Source organism: Epargyreus clarus, unplaced genomic scaffold, assembly GCF_041222505.1.
Source record: "Epargyreus clarus isolate Ecla_fem2 unplaced genomic scaffold, WU_Ecla_fem_2.2 ptg000026l, whole genome shotgun sequence".
Taxonomy (NCBI): Eukaryota; Metazoa; Arthropoda; class Insecta; order Lepidoptera; family Hesperiidae; genus Epargyreus; species Epargyreus clarus.
The window spans coordinates 17,068,035-17,080,768 of NW_027332233.1; the positions used below are offsets into that span (position 1 = coordinate 17,068,035).

General features: G+C 36.0%; 3 protein-coding genes across 3 annotated transcripts; 2 read left to right on the forward strand and 1 right to left on the reverse strand.

The window, feature by feature from the left end:
• The first annotated feature begins 402 nt into the window (after positions 1 to 402).
• On the forward strand, positions 403 to 1,249 carry mRpL21 (mitochondrial ribosomal protein L21). Its single transcript, XM_073087590.1, has 2 exons — positions 403 to 605; positions 717 to 1,249. The coding sequence occupies exons 1-2, from the start codon at positions 548 to 550 to the stop codon at positions 1,196 to 1,198; spliced, it is 540 nt and encodes a 179-aa protein (XP_072943691.1). The 5' UTR covers positions 403 to 547; the 3' UTR covers positions 1,199 to 1,249.
• A 55-nt stretch (positions 1,250 to 1,304) lies between these two features.
• On the reverse strand, positions 1,305 to 4,712 carry Rtel1 (Regulator of telomere elongation helicase 1). The gene has a single exon (XM_073087589.1). It carries the CDS (start codon positions 4,519 to 4,521, stop codon positions 1,591 to 1,593), a length of 2,931 nt encoding a protein of 976 aa, XP_072943690.1. The 5' UTR covers positions 4,522 to 4,712; the 3' UTR covers positions 1,305 to 1,590.
• Positions 4,713 to 4,953: 241 nt separating this feature from the next.
• Elp2 (elongator complex protein 2) lies at positions 4,954 to 12,584 on the forward strand. The gene is made up of 12 exons (XM_073088293.1): positions 4,954 to 5,176; positions 5,586 to 5,877; positions 6,180 to 6,392; positions 6,667 to 6,888; positions 8,383 to 8,597; positions 9,134 to 9,278; positions 9,612 to 9,806; positions 9,991 to 10,107; positions 10,452 to 10,617; positions 11,030 to 11,294; positions 11,839 to 12,062; positions 12,423 to 12,584. Exons 1-12 carry the CDS (start codon positions 5,051 to 5,053, stop codon positions 12,553 to 12,555), a joined length of 2,313 nt encoding a protein of 770 aa, XP_072944394.1. The 5' UTR covers positions 4,954 to 5,050; the 3' UTR covers positions 12,556 to 12,584.
• Positions 12,585 to 12,734: the final 150 nt, after the last annotated feature.

Here is a 12,734-nt window from a genome sequence, read left to right on the forward strand (position 1 = left end):
ACACCCTCACACAACACTTAACTGTAACTGTATGTTTACGAATCGCACCATTTGCGAAAAAACTTTTTAGTTTCCATTTTGACACTATCATGCGAAGAGAGTAAACTTTTGTTGTATGAATATCCACATTTTAAAGTTCCTTGAAAGTTCACATAATACGAATAAGGAACCCTGAAAATGAAATCTTATTTTTTTTACTATTTAGGTCGCTACAGAGATATTATACCTTTGTATTTCTAAGTATGAATTCTTGCAATTTAACCTAGGTAATTTAACGTATTAATGTAACTATAGAAATAATATAAAAGGCGAAGGTAAACTGAGTTGAGTATTTTTATTTAATCAAAATGAAATATATTCATTTCTAAACGCATTTCGTTTTCTATTATGTCAATGTCAAAAATGAATATGTCAAAATCTCAACACTGGAAAAGTAATATGTTAGGTTATGTTGCGGACGGCAACATAAATAGTTAAAAAACACAGTATTACTAGTAAACCTTATCAACCCATGTTATTTTACGTGATTTAAAAGTAAGCTTTCATTATGTCCATACTCCGAAGCAGTTTGCAAAGGCTAAAAAATGTTTTCACTAATGGAAATGGTAAGTTTTACATCTGATCCATAACAATAATTTAACGAACAATAATTTACTGAGTATAGTTACTTTCATAATATATACCTATGATACTAATGCAGTAACATGGATTTCCAGGTGGGATTTTGTCAAGATTCGTCACAAATCTCGCGCCCACCCAAAATACGAATACTTCAGTAGAAAAAACGACAAAAGATGTAATAGCAACCTGCAATAAACTCGTCGAACAGAGGGCATCACGTAACTTTGCTATCGTGCATATACTGGGCAAACAGTGGCGTGTAACCGACGGAGATTTGCTAGTAGTGGAAGGATACTGGCCTCCTAATATTGGCGATAAAATACGTTTAGATAAAGTACTGCTAGCTGCTACAAAGGACTTCTCGCTAATTGGGAGGCCTCTCGTCCAACCAGGCTTAGTGAATGTCACTGCTACAGTCATCTCCAAGGGTCTTTCACACACACGGACACACTTCAAGAAGAAAAGAAGGAAGCAGTTCATGAGAATCAACTTCCAAAGAGCCCAACAAACTATGCTTAGAATAAATTCTGTAGAAATTGCAAACAAAATCAATGAACCTTCTAAAAATGTATTTTAGTTATGAAGATTAATATTTTAAGTAGAATTAAAACAAATGATAAGATTATAATTTATTTTATTTGTTAATTTACATTGTTAAATATCCTTCATTACAAGTAACAGTACAAAACACAGAATTTTAAATATTTTAATAAATACTTAGAAATAAAATACAGGTTGTTGACTATGGAGGTACAATCACCAGTCTATTTTAACATATTTTATTACTTCACATACAGTTAGCATACAGAAGTTTGAACTGTAATTACTGAGGCAGCATTAATTCTAAAATTTTGGTACTATTCACAACACTACACCATAATTAATAGTGTGTTATTTATGCCATTTTATAAAAGCTAATAATTTATTCAGTTAATTAAATTTAGCTATTGTTTAAATATATAATTATTGTCAACTATTAAAATTAACTTTATCACAGTATTCTTGGAAAAGACCTTTATGCTCTTCCTTCAAAAACCTTTTCATGCCTTTGAATAAATAAAACAATTTTCTATTTTCAAGTAAACTTGTTAATGTTTCAAGAAATGGTGCATATTGACCATCTTTTTTGTAAGCAGATATTGACATTTGAAATTTTTTATATTGCTCAATCTCTAAGAATGTTTTAATTTCTTTAACAAAGTCTATCAATGATGCAGGAGGAACTCTCTCTACTACATTATGAGAAGATTCACCATTACTGTTTAAGTTCTCTTCAAATCCGAATGCTTTGATCTTCAGTTTCTTCTTTTTGGATACAGCAGTAGTACTTGCATCTTCTAAATTTCTTTTATGGATTGTTACTAAAGAGTGAGATGGTTTTTGCATTGAATCATTGCTAGAATCGAGAGCACTAAATAAATCTTTTGTCTCTTTTGGCTTGAACTCATTTACATAAGCCGATGCTTTAGCATTTTTATAAAAGTCCATAGAAAAGTCAGCATACACTTCATTTGAATTAGGGTACTGACTGACAGATTTGCGATTTGCACTTTTACTTATAACTCTAGAATTGACAACAGGGAAGGATACACCTGTATGACTGGTATGGGCATTCTCTGTTGCAGACATAGATTCATGGGGAAGTAGTGGTTTTAGTTTCGGAGCTGGCAATGAAGTTTCTGCAGTTTTGAAAAATCTGCATATCTCACTAACAGTTTCCCCAAATTTATTTGAAACCCTAATATGATCTCTTAGCCATGCAGATAACTGTCCCTTTAGTTTTGGGCTATTAAATCTACTGTCACACAGCAAAATTGCTCCATAATCATTCTTGTGCCTGATAACTCTGCCAATAGCTTGATTTACAGCCCTAGTTGCTTCTAAAGAATACCACTCATCTCCGGACAAAAACTCCTTTGCATTTACTCTTAATTCTTCCAAATATTTCTTCTTTAATATTATCCTAGGATCCTTTAAAGGTGGAAATGGTAAACCAGTTATAATAACGGCTCTGCCATTCATGTCAGCAAAATCTAAGCCTTCCGATACCTTGCCCCTACACACTGCCATGAAACAAGCTCCTTTTGTAGAAGGGTCATTTATCTTGCTGTAGTAATCATTGATGATTGCATTAAATGTATCTTTCCGCTGTGGCTCGACAAATATTGGCTTTATATTATTAATGCTTGACCAGATCCCTTCCACTTGCCACATTTCTTGGCATTTATTCATGATAGGATATGATGGAAAGAACACTAGAAGACCATCAGGGATTACACGGCAGAAGCTGAGAATAGTTCTACCTAATGAGCAAATGTATTTTGGATTATCTCTATTCTGATAGTTTGAGTTAAGCTGAACACCATCTGGACCTTGGCTTATTATTTTCACACATATCTGACTACCTTTTACTATATGGGGATTTTCTAACTGCACACCAATAGGAATACCCAATTCCGATATTAGTGGCTTCAAAGGAGCTAGTGTTCCACTTGTTAGTACTATACTCCTAACATTTTGGTCTAAGAGCTGCTTCATACCAAAACCTGGACTAAAACACCAGTAGCTTAAAACTCTTTCAGCAGATTTCTGATTGGTAGGCTTCAAAGCACCCCAGCCATCAGTCTTCTTATTGTTATTCTTCTTATCTTCTATCTGAATATGAACTTTGTAGCAGAGTTTCACTCTTTCCTTATATGCATGTGTTGTTCCACTGAAAACAACATTTAACAAATCCACAATCTTTTGCAACCCAATTCCCTTCTTCTGGAAAGGGGATGCACTAGCTGTAGACAAATACTGTATAAGATTCTCTATTAAACCTATAACGGACATTTGATTGTGATCTCTTATCTCTGCCTTTGAAAGAATATCAAATATAAAACCACCAGGGTATGTGGATCCTTCACGACCAACTTCAATTTCATCAACAGCTTTCTCGAATGCAAGCATCATTTCTTTCAGTACACAAAGATCATCACATGTAAAATCTTTGGGTTGATTGTTGTCCATCGATTCTATTTGATCCTCTGTGTTTTCGCCGAATGACCTCATTATATGAGTTATTTCATCTATACAAAGAGCAATGTCTGTGGTCCTTATTTGTAATGAAGCAGACTCTTCACACATCTTCTCCACATTATGTGCCTCATCTAAAATAATAATATTATTTAGCAACTCCACACCATTAGCTCTCCTAGATTTTGGGTCTAATAAATAGTTATACGGCATAAATATTATATCGGCATCCTGCTTCAGTTCCTTAGACAAGTAGTAGGGGCAACATTTTAGTTTCTTGCCTACGGACACAAGATCTTCAATATCCAGTATATCATCTCCTTTTATAGACCTGTCCTCCTTTTTAGTCTCAACATTAGTATAAAAGAAACATGTGCGAGATTTAACTTTGAGTTGACACATATGCACCTTGTTCATATTGTTGGTCTCCTTGGAAACCTCAGGGTGTATACACATTTGGTCCCTGGAGCCCAGGACAGTCGCTTTGACATGTCTGTAACTTGAACGCTTCAACTCCTGCATGGCTTGTGTTAACTGAGAATGCGTTCGCGAAGAATAAATAATTTTCGGCATACCCCATGTCGTATTATCCTTCTTCCCTGCGCCAGACTTCAGGTTTTCCTTTAAAGTGCCACTAAATCCACTGTGTTCAGAGAAGTTACCGAGTTGCGCGTTCATTTGTAACTGTGCCTTCTTTACCATAAGCCATGCTAATGACGAACAGAGTAAGCTGAGGGTCTTTCCTGTACCTGTTGGAGACTCAAGAACAGCATTGGTGTTGTTTTGAAGACTTTCGATCACCTTTTCCATGTAAGCCTTTTGAACATCGTAGGGTTCAAACGGAAAGCTTACAGGTATTCCTGATATCATTACGTCCGGCATGGTTATAGGTATTTAAGCGTTGTGATTCACTTAAGCTCGAAATAGTTTAGTTTAAAATAATTAAAATACAAATAACTTTCATCTTTAGGTATTCATTTTATAAATTTATATACATATTGCTTTTACAATACGTACGAGTCGCATGACATTTTTAAATTTTTTGACAATGTGTCAATGAAATCCCGCCAAAATCACGATACAAAACCAATGTTGCTATGATAAACATACAGCAATATAATCTAAATATTTTGAAACTATTAAAAATGTTGTGACTGAGTTTGGAAAATAAAGTTATTTAAATGGTTTATTATAACTAATGAGCAGAAGAGTAAAATATTTACTAATATTGTTCATTTAAGATAACCGTCGATCATCAAGTTACGTCAAAAGCGTACCTAACCTACTGAAAAAAATGTCATTTCGTCGTGATGTCATTTTATGACATGAACATGACGTATAATGCCAAAAAATGTGAGTTTAAAAATATAACCTCAACATAAACAAACAAGTGGATGTTGTTTTATAAAAAATGAGTGTTTCTATGGAACAAGTATACACATCGGTGGCGTGCAATCGAATTCCGGAAATAGTAGACTGGAATAAAGATGGTTTCATATGTTTTGGCGCCTCAAACGCTGTAGTTGTGTATGATACGGTAAGGACCGCAAATTTTCATTCAATATCCTTTTATTGCAATCTGGCACTGTTTTTAAAGATATTCATGAAAACATGCAACAATGACAACGTTAAGTTAAAACTTAAGTTAACTTATAAAGGACTTAATATATCAATCATAATTTTAGAACATTTACGCCAATGTTTTTATTAAACCTTTTGAAACCCCTGGGCATTCAAATTTGTGATAAGGCGGAGAATCACGAAACGTTCCAACTTTATCTTTAGACGAAAACAACTATTCTGACTGCTGGTAGCATCCAATCTTATTCATACTTGATCTAGATCTATAGGCCAAAGTGACTCGTTGCCAACATATATTATAGATTGTTTACGCATTCGCATTTTCTCCTTTATTTTATCAAATATATCACATCTGATTTTTTCAGAATGCAAAAGGCAAAGACCCTCTTACAGTACTCAGCCATCACCGTGGTAAAGTTAATTCTGTCAAATGGTTGACCAACAAGGATGGAAGTTCTTCAGAATTCATATCCTGTTCAGCGGATAAGACTGCTGCAATTTGGTCTTTGGAGGATGGGAAGTGGAAAGTCACTAGTTTATTAACAGGCCATGGTGATGGAGTAACATGTATACATGGTGTTTACACTGGTGATAATAACTTGGTTGTATATACAGGATGCATAGATTCAAATATTAGGGTATGGGAAAGAAATAAAGGTAAGCGTTATTTCATTGAATTTTATATATTTAAGTATATAAATTGAGTGATTTTTTTGTATTAAATAATTTGTATAAGGCTACTTACTACATTGATTTCAAACCTGTTGTAATAGATGTAATGGTATTATTTGAATGAATAAAATAATAATTAAAAAAAAATGTGTTAACACACAAGGATAATAAAATCTCAGATTTAATACACAAACTTAAACTGTCTGTTTATCTTGGACTAATGCAAAACCTTCTTAGATTGGTAAAAGACTACTGGATCATGCAAGATGTCATTTGATTTGTTTCAGGAACCACAACTCTCAAACAGGTAATAAATCTACACTCAGGACTATGTCTCACATTACATGCACATCTACTCCCAACAGTCAACAAGCCTGTATTATTCTGTGCACTGGATGACCATAAGATACATGTTTTTGTGGGTGATGAGGAGTATCACAGAGTTCACATGCTGGTGGGGCATGAAGACTGGGTCCGAGGCATGGATGTAATGGATGTAGGTATGTGGATCATATAAAATAAAAATTAAACACAAACACTCAAAATTCTTAAAGAGTGACTTCATCGTGACAGTATTAAATAATGAAAGAATAAATTATATATTCATAGTAAGTAGAATTAAATGCAATAATGAGCATATCAAATTAATATTTTATATGATGTTGGTCATAGATCCATGAGGAGCAGTGAACACATACTGTTTGGGTAGACTGCTTGTTTGTTACTCACATCTTATATAAAAAGGTCACAATCAATCTAGCATTCCCTTTCCAGATAACCGCACAATAATGCTAGCATCAGCATCCCAAGACACGTATATCCGCCTCTGGCGAATCCAGCAGTATCAAGTACAACATCAAACCAATGGCATCAAAGTGGAGGAGAAGTTGTTCCAAGCGTATGGTACGGTATGGTCGGTGAAACTTGATGCTGTACTGGCTGGCCATGAAGGCTGGGTGTATGGAGTGCAGTGGTATCCGAGTAGTTTTAATGAAGGTAAGTGGTATTGTAGTGCAAGCGAAATAAAAATCTCAAATGTAATGGTATATGCTAACAATAACTTCGAGTTCTACCTTAAGAATAAGTTTGTCAACTCCTCAATATAATGTTGGTACAAGCATTGCTTTCTAAATGGAAAAATTAAAATAATTTAGTTTTGTGCCTTTTTGTGATAAAATAGTCAAGAATTGCAAAACATATTTATCTATACAGGGTGAATTTTTAAAACGGGCCTTCAGGGCCAAATCCGAAACTATAAGGATTAGCGAAAAATGCTGAAAGGAGTTACGAGGCTGATTTTGATAAAAACTAAAACTGCATCATTACTTTTTTAAATAACTTTTTCCCTAGCCGGGAATCGAACGAGTTCATTTTGAAAAAAAAATACATCCTCTATATTATTCCACTATCTGATAGTGTTGCTTATAAGGATTAAAATCTGGGAAGTAATGATAAATGACAAACTAAAGGAAAAGCCTTAATTTCAAGAAAATACATATTTTTTTATATTAATTTGGCAGTTAAGTTCCCGCCATTCATCAATTTAAACATTTCGCGTATTAACAATTTTTTGGCTCAATGTTTCAAATCATTCGAAATGGACGTTTTGTTCTTCAAGAATTTATATTTTTATGTCCGACTTAGTTAAGGTTACTTTTAGGACCATTATAATAGATTTAACTTGCTATGGGCGGAGTTTCGTTTAATACAGATGTAAAATTGACAATTTGCGAGAATGTCTTTTTCGAGTCAAATCCGAGTGATAACTAAACAAAGAGATATAGAAAATTATATTTACTGTTGAAACGTAGTTATAAACAACAAACAATAACAATTTACTATTTAATCACTTATCTATTTTTAATAAAAAATAAATCCTAAAAACGGCGGTAATTTACTTGCCAAACTATTACTTTCTCATACTAAGCCGTATGTCACGGTTATAACATCGAATAATTAGTTGATTAACCAACAAATTCTTCAATGGTATGACTTACGTATGTTTCTAAAGAATTACACATAAATCATTTGTTATGTATAATCCTTAAGAATTAGTATGGCAATGTATGGAAAAATATGTATTTTCTTCAAAATTTTCCTTTTCCTTTAATTTGTCACATAACATTACTTCCCAGAATTTGATCCTTATAATCGACACTATCAATAATAATATAGAGGGTGTATTTTTTTTAAAAATGAACTCGTTCGATTCCCGGCTAGGGAAAAAGATATTTTAAAAAACTAACGATGCAGTTTTAGTTTTTATCAAAATCGGCCTCGTAACTCCTTTCAGCATTTTTCGCTAATCCTTATAGTTTCGGATTTGGCCCTGAAGGCCCGTTTTAAAAATTCACCCTGTATATAACAAAATAATATGTTTTGCAATTCCATTGACATCAATCAAAACATCATGCATTTATGAAGTTCATTTTACATTGTGTTACATTGTTTTTCTTCTATATTTCAAAGCAAGTAAATTATATATTTCAGTATCCAAACCAATCTACCGCCTTTTATCATCATCATTGGATAAGACCCTTATCGTATGGGAACCCGAAAGCGAAGGGGGCGCGTGGGTGGAGAGCGTCCGAGTCGGGGAGGTGGGTGGTAACGGCCTGGGCTTCTACGGTAGTCGGTTCGGTCCAAACAACAGATTCATGGGCCATGGGTACAATGGGTCTTTCCACATTTGGACCTTAAACAAAGTAAGTTATTATCATTGTAAAAAGTGTAGTGAAATAGTTTTATAGCTAATATAATAGAATACAATAACAATGTGTAACCTTTATGTGCTAAAATAAAGAAGTGCAGTATCAGAGGATGCTTTCTTCAATTTATGATTATTTAGCTTTTTAAGTTAACGTAGAATTATTCATTAGTCTTGCATATATGCCTAATATTGTAATGAATATAAAGTACCTTGTTTAAGTTGGTGGTAGACCCCTTTGTGGTTCGACTCCGGCGGCACCACGGCCACACCTATTTCTACCTAATAACAGCAGTGTTAGGCGCTGCTGTGTTCCGGTTTGAAGGGTGTGGTAAGGGAGATAGACTTTTCCGAGGCGTTCCAGCTTAGTCCTTAGCGGCAGCGGTGCGTCTGTGGCCGATCTCAGGTAGGAATATCTAATCCTATCTGGGGTTGATTACAGATGTAGACGGCAGTAGCCACTTACGATGGTAACGGTTACGGTGGACTGCATGCTCGTCTGCTACTCCTATATTATTATTAAAAAAAAAACAGGAATCAAGGCAATGGCAGCCGACAGTGGTGAGCGGAGGGCACTTCGGCGCGGTGGAGGACGTGCGCTGGGAGCCGCGCGGCCGCTACCTGGCCAGCGCCGCGCTCGACCAGACCACGCGGGTGCACGCGCCCTGGCTCACTAACGGTATAGTTGATTAACGGTATAAAGCTTATTATTAGGATGATGTAATAAATATGTTACTATGAATAGTATTACGATACTCATGCTAAGAGATGAGGTCAAAAAAAGAAATTAAAAAAATATTTGAGTCTGTGTTTACGTATAAAAATCAATTTTTAATTATGAATTATTTTATTTACGAGATTGTAGTAATGTACCCGTTTAAGCATTGAAAACCCATCAGGCTGATTCTGAGATGAATGAAACCGCAGCAGATAACAATAACTACCTGTAACTACCACTCATACTATTACAACTACTACTAATAATACACTACTGCAACTACCACCTTCACAGGTGCGGAGCAGTGGCACGAGGTCGCCCGACCCCAAGTGCACGGGTACGACATGGCGTCGCTGGCGATGGTGTCGCCGACAACATTCGCGTCCGCCGCGGAAGAAAAGGTCATCCGGGTGTTCCGAGCGCCTCACAACTTTGTGCAAAACTTTCAGAATATCACCGGGTGTGCGCTCGCCGATGGTGATGTTGGGGGTGAGTGGTTATTTTGTTTTCTTGTTTTTATGTTTAAATAATCGTTATTCGAAAAAAAAAATTAATTACATTACTCCAATCCACTCTCAACAATCCAATTACATCTCGACCACTGATTATATTGTCTGATAGTCTTCTAATGAAAATAATTAATTATTTCTTACACAACAATATCTGTTAATAGGTCCCGAAGGAGCATCAGTGCCTTCTCTAGGTCTCTCAAACAAGGCTGTGTTCAGTGGACAGGATGGAGCTAATGACGAGGAAAATGATGGATACTTTGTGCCAGTTGAACTACATGGTGAGTTTTAGATTTTCTTTAAAGCTTCCTTATAAGCCAAAAATTTTGAAGGTAGTAGAACCCTTTGCGGTTCGACTCCGGTGGCACCACCGCTACACCTATTTCTGTCTCATAACAGCAATGTTAAACGCTGATTTGAAGGTAACTGTTCTGAAGTGTTCCAGCTTAGTACTGATTACGGATGTCCATGGGCGACAGGAGCCACTTACCATCAGGTGGACTGCATGCTCGTCTGCTACTCCTATATAACAGTTTTTTTCACCATGAAATTACACCTTTTGCTTCTGTTATTAAGAATAAATATGCTAACTTTTAGTATGACGTAAATTCGTGATAACTTCCAGAGCCGCCGACGGAAGAGACGCTGATGCAGAACACGCTGTGGCCGGAGCTGCAGAAGCTGTACGGGCACGGCTACGAGGTGTTCGCGCTGGCCGCCAGCGCCGACGCCGCGCTGCTCGCCTCCGCCTGCAAGGCCACCACCGCGGAACATGCCGCTGTGCTCATATGGTATATTAGACGTTTTTAACAGAAAGGCCTTACTTTTGACCATTCAAAAAAACATAAGTATCTTTGTTTAATTTGCAATATTAATCAATAATTGTTACACTGCAAGGTATGGTATCTTCTTAAAATGAGAAGAATTCTAGTCTTATTAGGATTGGTGAATATGCCTATGAAATTTTTATAAACAATCTATTTAGTTGTCCTATTTCTCTTAAGATGTTGTTTTTTTAAACACAAGTAATAATAATATTCGTAAATATAGCGATGCGTTTATAGGTTCGAACCCTGAACCGTCGAAACTGAGTGGCAAAAGTTAATATCACTGGTTAAAAATAATATATTTATATTTTACCATACCATAGAAAAATATTCAAAGCAGTTTTCTAGAATTATTCAAGACTTTATGAATTAACAGGGAAACAACAAATTGGCAACAAATACAAAAGCTGGTATCCCACCAGCTGACGGTAACACAGCTAGCCTTCTCGCCGGACAGTCAACAGCTGCTCTCCGTGTCGCGGGACCGACGGTGGACACTATTCCAACGGCAACCGGGTACCAATACGTTCGAGATAGCAGCGAGTACGGACAAGAAGAACGGCGTGCACGCCCGAATCATATGGTGCTGCGCGTGGGCGCACGATGGCGCTGTGTTCGCCACCGGCTCCAGGGATGGGAAGGTTGGGAATGGGTTTTCAAAGGGTCATGTAGACTGAGTATGATTGAAATTTTAACGTGCTCATTAGTCACCACCACGAGAAAATGACAAAATCGAAAATAATTGTAGTCATATTTTATTAACAACTGGCTGTGCCCCGCGGTTTCACCCGCGTTATAAAGAAACAGGGGCACAGCTAGTTCTAAAATATAAGTAGCCTAAGTTACTCCTTATTACATCAGCTACCTGCCAATAAAAGTCCCGTCAAAATCGGTCCAGCCATTTCAGAGATTAGCCAGAACCAACAGACAGACAGACAAAAATTGTTATTTTGGTGTATGTACCGTATGTATATTCATATGCATGTAGTAAAAAGCGGTTATTTCAATTTTATTTACATGTATAGATATCTTCTATTTTTTTTCATACAATATATTTCTAAAAAATGTTAAATTAATCTCGGCTAATTTATAATATAAAATAGGTTTATTCCTCATGTATGTCTTTTCTATAGTCGTTCAGATTTTTATGAGCTAACCTAATATTTCAATATTTATTTTTTTAAGGTTTGCGTATGGTCTAAAACGGAATGGACTAGCGATACCTCACTAAAAGACTACAGTATTGTAGGAAAGCCTTTGGAACTAGCCAACACATCGGTCACGGCGTTGGATTTCGCGCCCTGCGCTACGCCCGACGGCAGGCTTCTCGCTACCGGGTTCGAATCCGGCCGGATTAGAATATATACTTTCGGTGAAGACTGGAAACTACTGCATGAATTAGATAATAGGTAAATGCTTAAACTTTTACTATGTATGTTTGTAATTTATTTATCTTATTGTGTAATACTGTCTATATTTCCTGGAATTTATTATTCTGTCCCCTCAAAAAATCGCCTAAATCGACTACGAATTAGTAGACTTAACTCTGTATTTATTCACCGTTAAAGCAAGTTATCATTAATTTCTAATACATTCATCATTTAATAACGTTTTGTAACGTGGATTGTATATCCTCAAACTGCAGTAGGCGTTCGCGCCGCTTACCGTCAATCAATACTTCAGCAAGCTCCACCATGCTCCGACCGGAGTCTTTAGTAGATATTACGCGTTGTTTAAAATTATAATAATAATATGTTTTTGTTTTCCAGTGCTGCACACCACTTGACAGTGAAGAGGTTGACTTTCAAACCAAAAGTAGCAGAAGAGGAAGATAACACAATGTTGCTAGCTAGCTGTGGAAGTGATAACTTTGTCAGGGTCCACAGACTTATAATATTATAAGAGATGTATTATAATTTCATTTTCTTTTATGATTTCATTTATCGTATCGTGGACGTTCCTGATATTCAAGTAAATGGTTGAAGAATAGCTAGCGTCAGTCGTTAATTTTATACTCGCTTACAATTTTGAAATGTCAGAGCAGATTTACTTGTCAGGGACCTCTTTAAGATAACCATCTG